This window comes from Bactrocera dorsalis, chromosome 1 (genome assembly GCF_023373825.1).
Source record: "Bactrocera dorsalis isolate Fly_Bdor chromosome 1, ASM2337382v1, whole genome shotgun sequence".
In the NCBI taxonomy this organism is placed as follows: domain Eukaryota; kingdom Metazoa; phylum Arthropoda; class Insecta; order Diptera; family Tephritidae; genus Bactrocera; species Bactrocera dorsalis.
In genome coordinates, this window is record NC_064303.1 from 31,218,567 (window position 1) to 31,230,741 (window position 12,175).

At 38.0% G+C, this 12,175-nt stretch overlaps 2 protein-coding genes across 3 annotated transcripts in view; one reads left to right on the plus strand and one right to left on the minus strand.

Moving 5' to 3' along the window:
• LOC105223375 (uncharacterized) overlaps window positions 1-12,175 on the minus strand; it is a 178,979-nt gene that overhangs the window by 84,610 nt on the left and 82,194 nt on the right. The gene's annotated exons all lie outside the window — the stretch shown is intronic.
• On the plus strand, window positions 1,199-3,049 carry LOC125778858 (uncharacterized). The gene is made up of 2 exons (XM_049458366.1): window positions 1,199-2,627; window positions 2,726-3,049. Exons 1-2 carry the CDS (start codon window positions 1,215-1,217, stop codon window positions 2,750-2,752), a joined length of 1,440 nt encoding a protein of 479 aa, XP_049314323.1. The 5' UTR covers window positions 1,199-1,214; the 3' UTR covers window positions 2,753-3,049.

Consider the following 12,175-nt stretch of genomic DNA (forward strand, 5'->3'; position numbering starts at 1 on the left):
TTGGCTGATACAACGGTTGATTACCTGAAGAATCGACGCGTGGAGGTTGAGGATAGTGATAAGCAAACCCTCACTCAAGTGATCTCACTCCAAGCGCGGGCGAAGTCAGAGGTGTGTCGACGAAAGACGCCTTTTATTGATACTTCAGTTTTAAGAACGTCGCTGTGTACTTGGACCAGATTGGATTAGCTATCATTGACGACCAGAATACTGAAGTATTCAGCGAAAGTATCGCGGATTTGTTTCGCTTTATTTGAGGATATACATACGTACTTTGCGTAAATTCCAGAGCATTTAGATCTATCTCATTGCGCCAGCTTCCTTCCATTAAATTTCCTGTGTTGGTAATTTCTTGGTCAATTAAGTTTGTAAATGCATAGGTTTTTTTTTTGGCACAACACACGAGAGTTAACACCCAGCCATATACGTATGACTCACATTACCTACAACTACACATATATGTGGGAATCTATTGTGAATGGGCATTAGAAGAAGACGAGGTTTAGATAAAACGGCAAGAAGAGACACAGTTGAACCGCGACAGTAAGAGTGTAAAGACGTGCCTACTAAGTTCCACACTTATTAATAAAATTACATTTGTTAAATGAACATATTACTTATTATATAAACAATAAACCTGTGTATATCTGTTACATAAACAATAAACCTACATATATACAGCATAGCAACAGCAGGCCACGTGAACAAAGCATGAACACAAGGCATGACATCATCGGTAAAGAATGTACTGAAACAAGCGATTGCCGCATAAACGATAAACATGACATCATTCCTTGATATTGTAAGAGTGCAATAGAATGTAATAGAATGTAAGAGAATGCGATGAATGTAATAGAATGAACGACTGCTGTAAGAAGTGTCAATTGTGAATTGGGAATGTCTTGTGTGCTTTGCTGGGCGAATGAGTTTTATCGTTCTCTTTAAACTGACTGTCAACGAAGCGAGACGTGCTGCGCACGTACGAAATAAAAATTTAAATTAATTGATTCCGGCCATCACATCTCAGAAGTGGGATGGAGTTAATTTAAATCGACTGCCGCATAATTAAACAAAAAAAAAAAAACACTGCCGAAACCAGAATTCTTCGTTTTTCATTTCACGTTTTCTGTAGACAGTGCATTTACCACGTTTTTTTTTTCCTGATTGTTGTTGTTGCTGCCACGATGTCGAATTTGTTATCACGTGCCCAAGTCATGAAAGTGCTACTGCAAACGGGTATTCAATTCGATCCTGATGCCACGATGAACCAGTTGCGACCGCTATATGATGAATACATTTCCGAGGTAACGAAAGCAAGTGAAAAAGAGGAAAACGCGAATGCCCTTGAAGATCCAGATGCCGCCGCCGACAAAAATACTCAAACTTCAATTCCCGCTACGATTGTGCAATCAATTCAACCTGTTGTTACGAGTGTACCTACGTTCATCGCCACTACGAGTGTTCAAAATTCAAATGTGCTTACAGATGTAACAACAACTGCCGCTTATGTCAGTGCTAAATTGTCAACTGCTGATACACGTGCATTGGTAACTACCCCCGCTATGAGTGTTGTTGTTTCAAGTGGTCCATCGGCTACTGCTACAACAAGTGCCCAATTGTCCACTGCTGTAACAACCGTGCAAATGAATACCGTTGTTCCAAGTGCTACAATTTCAAACAATTTGGACGAAGATGAGACCGAACGATTGCTGATCCAATTGCGTAAAAAACGCGAACTGTTGATGCTTCAAGCAGAGATTAATCAACTTACGCTACAACAGCAAGCACCTGCTGCAAAAACCCGTTGGACTGACGTAAGTGTCATTGAATCAATGATGTCTAAATTTACAGCCGATGACCATTACGATGTGAATAAGTGGATTAGTGACTTGGATGATGCTTTTGCAATGCTGCAATTCGATGAGCGTATGAAATTCATTGCATGTCGTCGTATGTTGAGTGGAACAGCCCAGGTTTTTGCACGCACGATTACGGTATCCGATTATGAAGAGCTCAAAGCTAAACTTATTAGTGAATTTGGCCGCATGCGCACAATGAATGAAGTGTATCAACTGCTGAAAAATCGACGCTTACGCCCTGATGAAACCACCCATCGTTACATTTTGGATATGCAAGAGATAGCGATGTATTCAAAAATTACGGAAGACGAATTGATCGAAATGATTATTAGTGGAACAGGTGACACTTCATCAAGAATCGGTCATTTGTTTCCAGCACGCTCTATTAATGAACTGAAGGAATTTGCGGAACGATATGAACGTCTACGCTTCCAACCACCATTAGGATCAAAACAAATAGCAATAATTAATCGTAATGCGGCCAGTGCACTTCAGCCAACAACTCATCGATCAAATGCGGCCAACGCCACGTCAGTTCGCCCTACCGCAGCTCCAACCATGGAAACAATCCGATGCTACAATTGCTCCAAATTCGGGCATTATCAAAGCCAATGTCCACTGCCGAAACGACCAGCGAACTCCTGTTTTAAGTGCTCATCCACCGAACATGTGTATCGTGAATGCCCACACCGTACCACTGTTGCTGCCGTCCTTAATGCCAACGGAATGAATGATGCTAGAGTGGAACCAATTAGTGAAATGCAAATGGTAAGTGTTGTTTTTGATAAGCCTAACCGTGAACACAGTGAACACAGTAAAAACTTTAAATTAAATAAAAATATTTTTTGTTTATTTGATTCGGGCAGCCCCCGCAGTTTAATCAAACGGAGTGAAGTTCCATTCGAATTACCAAATCAATTGAAAGAGACTCAGTACAATGGCCTAGGAAATGATAGACTCAAGACGTATGGGAATATCAATTGCAAAATAAACTTCCGAAATCAATCAATCAATCAGAAATTATTAACCTTGCCGAATAATCTTATGTCAATACCGATGCTTGTAGGCCGTGATTTTATGAAAAAAGCAAATATTACAATGTGTCAAATAAAATACATTTATGATACGAAAAGATTGAAAGAATTAAATAAAGCTGCCATTTGTACGAAGTTAGAGTCAAAACTTACTGATGTTCTGTGTTCATTTGATTTATTGGCCACTCACTTCTGTCACACAAGGAGTACAATTGAATCGCTTAATCAAGGGGGTGTTACAAGGGAGAAAGAGAAAATAATAGTGAAACACACTGAAGAAAAGTCAAATATCAGCCCGATGGAGTTAGAATTTGCAAATTTATGTGCTATTGTGCCTTCCGATTTGAATTCCTTAGACATTAATCCACATCTTCCGTCAAGGTTGTCATCAGAGTTGCGACAAACAATAACAGAAGTTTATTTCGAATTTCCTTCAGAAAAAGTTAAGCCTTTAGAATATCTTATGAAAATTAACCTTACGCATGAAACTCCTATATACTGTAGACCAAGACGATTATGCCATAAAGAGAGAAATGAAATAAAAGCAATAGTAGATGATTTGTTAAAAGAAGGAATAATTAGACCAAGTCGATCACCTTATGCCTTTGCAATAGTACCTGTACCGAAAAAAGATGGCTCCCTCCGGAAATGTGTAGATTATAAACCACTGAACAAAATAACTATACGCGATAATTTTCCTATGCCATTAGTCGACGATTGCATTGAACACTTGGGGGGGAAAAGTTATTTTTCGGTTATTGATTTAAAAAGTGGATATCATCACGTGAAGATGCATCCTGATTCAATAAAATCCTTCGTGACTCCTGATGGTCAATACGAATATTTATATATGCCCTTCGGTTTATGCAACGCTCCTGCTGAATTTATGCGCTTCGTAAAATTGATTTTAGGTGACCTCATCAAAGAGGGGTTAGTGGTAGTATTTATGGATGACATTTTAATAGCTTCGAAAGATTTTAAGTCTCATTTGGAAACCCTTAAGAGACTTTTTGAAATTTTGGCTCGAAACGGTCTTCGAATTCAGCCCAAAAAATGCCGATTTGCTTACGACGAATTAGAATACTTAGGATACTTAGCCAACTCTGCTGGCATTTCACCCAAACGGTCACACTTGCAAGCAATTCAGGAATATCCAGAACCTAAGAATAGAAAGGAAATGGAACGTTGCCATGGTCTTTTTTCATACTTCCGCCGCTTTGTACCCTCGTTCTCCAAGATTGCCCGTCCAATGACTAAATTATTGAAGAAAAATGAACAATTTCAGTTCACTGAAGAGTGCAAACAAGCCTTCACTACCTTGCGTACAAAATTGTTAGAGGCCCCTATTTTATCGATTTACAACCCTGAAGCTGAAACAGAATTACATTGCGATGCCAGTGCCTCGGGTTTTGGGGCAATGTTACTTCAGAAACAAGATGACAAAAAATTTCATCCGATTTCTTACTTTTCAAAAACTACTTCCGCCCCTGAATCTAGATTACACAGTTACGAATTAGAAACTTTAGCAATTATTTATGCACTTAAGCGCTTCCATACTTACTTAATGGGCATTCCGTTCAAAATTGTTACTGACTGTGATTCGTTGGCTATGACGTTAAATAATAGAAGCAGTTCAGCAAAAATTGCTAGATGGGCATTGTTCTTAGAAAATTATAATTATTCAATCCAGCATAGACCTGGTACATCCATGGCTCACGTGGATGCCTTAAGTAGAACTAATCAAACAATTGCATACATTGACACTGCGGAATTAGATTTTCACTTGCAAGTTACGCAAAATAGAGACCCCCGCATTGTAGAACTGCGACAAAACTTAGAACAATCTGAAGTGAAAAATTTTGAGTTGAAAGATGGGTTGGTGTACCATAAATCACCTGCAGGTCACTCACAGCTATATGTCCCTGATGAAATGATAAATAATATAATTAGAACGACGCATGAGAAAATGGGCCACTTAGCTACAGAAAAGTGCTGTACAGCAATTAAAAAATATTATTGGTTCCCGCAGATGAAAACTTACGTACATAATTTTATTCGAAATTGCCTAAAGTGTATTTACTATTCAGCATCTTCAAATAATAATGCAGCAACTCTACACAGTATTCCCAAAATACCGATACCTTTCGATACGATTCATGTGGACCACTTAGGCCCCCTTCCGTCGAAAATATCAAAAAAGAAGTACATTTTAGTGGTCATCGATGCCTTTACAAAATATGTGAAATTATACCCGGCAACAGCAACGAGTACAAGAGAAGTCTGCAGTGCATTAGAAAGTTATTTTATGAATTACAGTAGGCCACGTAGAATAATAGATGATAGAGGAACGTGCTTCACTTCAGCAGAATTTGAAGAGTTTTTGCAAAAGCACAACATAGTTCAAGTGCGAAATGCAACCGCATCCCCGAAAGCAAATGGACAAGTGGAGAGAGTGAATGAAGTAGTGACACCGATGTTAGCAAAATTATCAGAACCTCTTAAACATGCGGATTGGGCAAAAAAATTAATTGAGATAGAATATGCCATTAACAATTCAGTACATTCCACCACAAAATATACACCTTCAGCACTTCTGTTTGGGATAGGACAACGAGGTAAAATAGTAGACGAACTGACGGAATATTTGGAAGAGAAGTCGAATGAACAGTTAACAGACTTATACGATATGAGAAAAAAGGCGCTGAATAACATAGAAAAATCTCAAGAGTATAACCTTAAGTACTTCGGTAAACACCACAGGGCGGCACCCGAATTTTCAGTGGGGAATTTTGTGGTTATTAAAAATGTGGATACCACGGCGGGTAATAACAAAAAACTGATTCAGCGATTTCGCGGTCCTTACGTAATATATAAAAAACTTCCGAATGATCGGTATGTGATACGGGATATAGAGGGGTGTCAAATTACACAACTGCCGTACGATGGAGTGTTAGAAGCAAGTAAATTGAAATTATGGATTAATCCAGACTCTAAATGTGTGCCAGAGGTGAGAAAAGACAACACTTCCGATATTAATATTAGTTAAGATATTTATATATATAAAAAAAAAAAAAACAAAAAACAAGAATAACAAATATTAAGTAAATATATATTATCAGTAAACCGAGGTCGGTTTAATGTCAGGACGGCCGAACTGTAAGAGTGCAATAGAATGTAATAGAATGTAAGAGAATGCGATGAATGTAATAGAATGAACGACTGCTGTAAGAAGTGTCAATTGTGAATTGGGAATGTCTTGTGTGCTTTGCTGGGCGAATGAGTTTTATCGTTCTCTTTAAACTGACTGTCAACGAAGCGAGACGTGCTGCGCACGTACGAAATAAAAATTTAAATTAATTGATTCCGGCCATCACAATATCACATCACCCGTAACAACCAATCAAAAGCCAACACGAGTTATTCACACATCTATAAAAGAACGTCGCGCAAGCAACTCTTGTCCTCAGTTTGAATATAGATTTAGACATAGTCAGTTATGATATTTTGTGTATACAAATATTAAATATTTAAATAAAGGAACCTTCAAGGAATCGAAGAAAAATATATTTTTAAAGAATAATTAAAGACTATTCATAATTGGCGCCCGAGCAGGGACCGGTAAATAAAAGGATTCGGTAAAAAATCCTTCGCGACTAAGAAATAACAGTGAATTCAGAAATAAAATTCGAGTTTATTTCAAAACGGTTAACAAATTAAAAAAAAAAAAAATAAATAACAAAATAAAATGGCACAACAAGTAGCAGAGATCCAAGCATTTCAAGCGATAGTACTTGATTTGCAGAGGAAATTCGGCGAAACCCAAATTGGTACAACACCAGTAATCGAGGCACAGGACGAAGTCTGTATCCGAACAAGGAGTCGTACCTCAAGCTTCCAATCGTCAACCGAACCGACGAGGAAAGGGGTCCAAGGGACGTCAAGCAGAAAAGTTTCGCTTGAATAAGAACGAGGAGGAGCGCGCACGGACAAAAGAATATATATCAGATACCATCCAAAAGTTGTACCCATTTGCTTCTCTAGAGGAACTTCTGCAATCCTTAAACAAGGGAGAAGTAGTTGAACATAAGCCGGCTGAAGTTGAGGTACAACTCACTGCTATTGATGAATTGGCTGATACAGCGGTTGATTACCTGAAGAATCGACGCGTGGAGGTTGAGGATAGTGATAAGCAAACCCTCACTCAAGTGATCTCACTCCAAGCGCGGGCGAAGTCAGAGGTGTGTCGACGAAAGACGCCTTTTATTGATACTTCAGCTAGCGATCCATTTGTCAAGAAAGTTGAGAAACACTTCACCAAAAGTTCTAAGAACGTCGCTGTGTACTTGGACCAGATTGGATTAGCTATCATTGACGACCAGAATACTGAAGTATTCAGCGAAAGTATCGCGAATTTGTTTCGCTTTATTTGAGGATATACGTACTTTGCGTAAATTCCAGAGCATTTAGATCTATCTCATTGCGCCAGCTTCCTTCCATTAAATTTCCTGTGTTGGTAATTTCTTGGTCAATTAAGTTTGTAAATGCATAGGTTTTTTTTTTTTGGCACAACACACGAGAGTTAACACCCAGCCATATACGTATGACTCACATTACCTAAAACTACACATATATGTGGGAATCTATTATGAATGGGCATTAGAAGAAGACGAAGTTTAGATAAAACGGCAAGAAGAGACACAGTTGAAAAGCGACAGTAAGAGTGTAAAGACGTGCCTACTAAGTTCCACACTTATTAATAAAATTACATTTGTTAAATGAACATATTACTTATTATATAAACAATAAACCCGTGTATATCTGTTACATAAACAATAAACCTACATATATACAGCATAGCAACAGCAGGCCACGTGAACAAAGCATGAACACAAGGCATGACATCATCGGTAAAGAACGTACTGAAACAAGCGATTGCCGCATAAACGATAAACATGACATCATTCCTTGATATCACATCACCCGTAACAACCAATCAAAATCCAACACGAGTTATTCACGCATCTATAAAAGAACGTCGCGCAAGCAACTCTTATCCTCAGTTTGAATATAGATTTAGACATAGTCAGTTATGATATTTTGTGTATACAAATATTAAATATTTAAATAAAGGAACCTTCGAGGAATCGAAGAAAAATATATTTTTAAAGAATAATTAAAGACTATTCATAATTGGCGCCCGAGCAGGGACCGCTAAATAAAAGGATTCGGTAAAAAATCCTTCGCGACTAAGAAATAACAGTGAATTCAGAAATAAAATTCGAGTTTATTTCAAAACGGTTAACAAATTAAAAAAAAAAAAAAACAAATAACAAAATAAAATGGCACAACAAGTAGCAGAGATCCAAGCATTTCAAGTGATAGTACTTGATTTGCAGAGAAAATTCGGCGAAACCCAAATTGGTACAACACCAGTAATCGAGGCACAGGACGAAGTCTGTACCCACAAAACCAACAAAGATTCCAGCCAAACTATATGCAACCTCAAAAAGTAATGCAATCAGTAGAACCTATAGTATGGAGATAGACCCTTCATCTACAAGATTCAGAAGACAACCGTATAATCCTGCACCGCAACATATACAACAGGAACCAAGGCAGACACCAAACCCATTCAGAACAGCAATGCAGAGAGTTGGTAATCAGTTTAAACGGGATAGATACGAAACCTCTAATGCACACCAAAGGAAAACATTGCGCGTGAACCCGATAAACGACACACAAGAAAATGATGCAGAATCACAGAATTTTTTATTAGATACCACGGTCTTCCAACGCTTAGACGTACTGCACCAGGTGGAAGATTCGTGCATATTTTAATAGATTCAGTTGCGACCAGTAGTTACGTGAATAAAAGTTATCCCTTTGCGGAAAGAATTAAATTAACATAACCCATTAGATACAATACATTGCATGGAACGTCAACAGTTACTCACAAGAGGAAAATCAATCTTGTAGGGTTTGACATAGATTTTTACGAAACAGAAGACTCAAAAGAATCGACAAATGTAAAAATATTTTATTCAAATATATATGTGGGATTAGAATTGAGGTCCGTATTCCATAGTTCATTAAAATTAACAGACAAGTGGCAACCACTTATCCGGATGTCAATTGTGGATGTCAATTGTGGATTACGTAGAAGTTGTGGGCGGTAAGGCTTAGCGTCCATCATAGCCAGTGCTGCCATTTGGATTTTTCCCGTCAAAACTGGCTTTTTTCGAAGGCTAACTGCGGGAAAACTTTCAGAATTGCGGGAATTGGGAAAAGCGGGAATTCTGGTTTTTATAGGAATTCAGTTGGCTTTTTCTGACTTTTTTTTGTGTTGTTAACACTTAAGTACAAAAAATTTGAAAAAGTGGCAGCTTTACGATAGTCACTTAAAAACAAACCAGAAAATGTGGTGGCGGATCGATTGTTTTTCTCGATATACGCGAATGTCATCTCTATTTAGTGGTTCCATCTCTATTTAAAAAGTGCGCGTAAATTCTTAAAAGTTGTGAAATGCCAAAAGAATACAAGCAAAAATGCCGCGATGCGTGGTTTAAAAGTGATGAATTCAAGCCATGGATTCGCAGGGATGATACAGACCAGCAGAGGGTTTACTGCAACTATTGCAAGAGCACTATCACAGCGAAACTGAGTGATCTGCGAGCTCACGCTGCAACAAAGAAGCACACAAGTGCCATGAGTGGCTTCACCCAGGCGAACAAGCTCAACTTTGCAAGAGCATCTGAAAATTATAATGTGCAAATTCAGGAAGCATCACTGTGCCTTTTTATTGCACAGCATACAGCAATGGCGCAAATTGACCACTTGGGGAGCCTATGCAAAAAAACGGTTCGACGAGGCGACCAAATGCACAAACATTTTAAAAAATGTATTAGGACCACACTTTTCTGAAGACTTACGCGAAGATATCGGAGAATCAAAATTCAGCCTCCTCCTCGACGAGTCCACTGACATAAGCGTTTGATTCATAGCGAACATTAGTATCCATTCTGGATTGTAACGCCGAGCGCGGCAAAACACACTCGTGTCATTGTGAAGTTTGAGTGATATTTTCCATATTTTAAAATAATCAATTAAATAAACTGTTAATTAGAAAGGAGAAAATCTACAAATTTAAAAATGTAATTTAATTTAAAAATCCTACATATATGTAAAGAAAACAAAATTGATAACTGTACAATCTTAGAAACTTTAGCAACAGATACTAAATATAAATTTAATAATATGCAGAAACTTCATAAGTTATTAATTCCTTATGAAGAACACCCAATAAGAAACACTCTTAATAATAATAGCAGTATGGTATGGAACATCTCATCAAAAAGGACGCCACAACTAGCGTATAAAAAGATCAGGAGATCTTTTCACCGGAGGAGGGGGGAGTTAACACCCAGCCATACACGTATGACTCACATTACCTACAACTACACATACATATATACAGCATAGCAACAGCAGACCACGTGAACAAAGCATGAACACAAGGCATGACATCATAGGTAAAGAATGTACTGGAACAAGCGATTGCCGCATAAACGATAGACATGACATCATTCCTTGATATCACATCACCCGTAACAACCAATCAAAAGCCAACACGACTTACTCACGCATCTATAAAAGAACGACGCGCAAGCAACTCTTGTCCTCAGTTTGAATATAGATTTAGACATAGTCAGTTATGATATTTTGTGTATAGAAATATTAAATATTTAAATAAAGGAACTTTCGAGGAATCGAAGGAAAATATATTTTTAAAGAATAATTAAAGACTATGCATAATTCGAGCGAACTTCACTCACACATATGCAATGCTTGACGTAATTATTTGATCAGGCCATAACGCTCAAGTTGCACTAGTTAATACAAGACCTACACTGAACCCAACTGATAACAGCTAGCATACATATGTGGCGGCCGACAGCACTCATTTGCCATCCCTGTCAAACAACGAGTCTCGCTCACCAGCCATTAAGCAAAATGACAGTTCAACGAGTTGGCCATTACGAAATCGAAGAAAGCAAACACTACAACCACGCAAAGATGACTCATTCCTTTTTACCTCAACCTTCTAAGCAACCAGACGTGCAACCAGACGTTCAGCGCTCCACCGTATTTTGTTCATCAACTTATAAATAACTTTCTGGGACAAATACTATGTTCGGACCGACATTGAAAACATTTTGAAAACACATTTGTATCTTGTGGAATGTAAGTCGTTCGGACCGACAATTTATGTTTTCGCTGAGTTTTCACTGACAACTATCAATACGGGTATTCTCTTGCTCTTGCAAGATTGCACGATGACACAAAATGCAAAAATCCTATACCAAAATATGCAAGGCCAAAAGAGCACCCATTGCAGAATCTAGTGATATATGACGGTACGAAAATAAACATGGGTTTTGGTCCGACATATTTTACGGCTATTGCAAACAAATTTTTGCATGTGTTTGTTGTGCCGTTGCACCAAGAAGAAAATTCTGCAATTGATGCACCATGCAATGGTTTTTCAAGAACAAGAGAATCCCCTTAACAGTGAGCAGCTGTATTTTTATATGGAATGTAAACAAATATATAGTAGCAATTTAGGGGCAGCAAAATATGTCTTCCAAAAAAATCGATTAAACTAGAGCAGGCACCGATTATAGTGAGTGGAATGTAAGTTTTCAAGTAGTTTTCAGCGAAAACTGTGTTTTCGTTTGACAGATTTTACATGGACGAAAACACAAGTTTTCATGCGAAAACCACTTTTTCCCCCGAAAACATGTTTTCAATGTCGGTCCGAACATAGCAAAAGCTGCAGGAAATATAGTGAGAATTGCGAGTAATAGACTTTTTAATGTTTAAATAAAGAACGCGAATAAACTAAACATATACATGTAGGATGAGAAATAAGGGCAGTATGGCAACCACTGATCCAAATGTCAAAGAGTGGATGACATCTGTGGATTAGGTGGAAGATGTGGGCGGTAAGGCTAGCGTCCATCATAGCGTAAGATATATAATGCATTCCTGATTGTAACGGCGAGCGCGTTAGACGTTCGGCCCGCGAATATACATAAGTAACTCGTTTTTAATAAAGGAAGCGCCGCATGTTATCCGGCCCTCGTTGCCATTGCGAGCAAATCATTCAAACCATTGTGAACGTGAACTTGTACAAACATTAAAAGTGTATTTATTAAATAAAAGTGAACTCTACATTTGTTAAATAAAGCGAACTCTACATTTATTAAAGTTTAATTCTACATA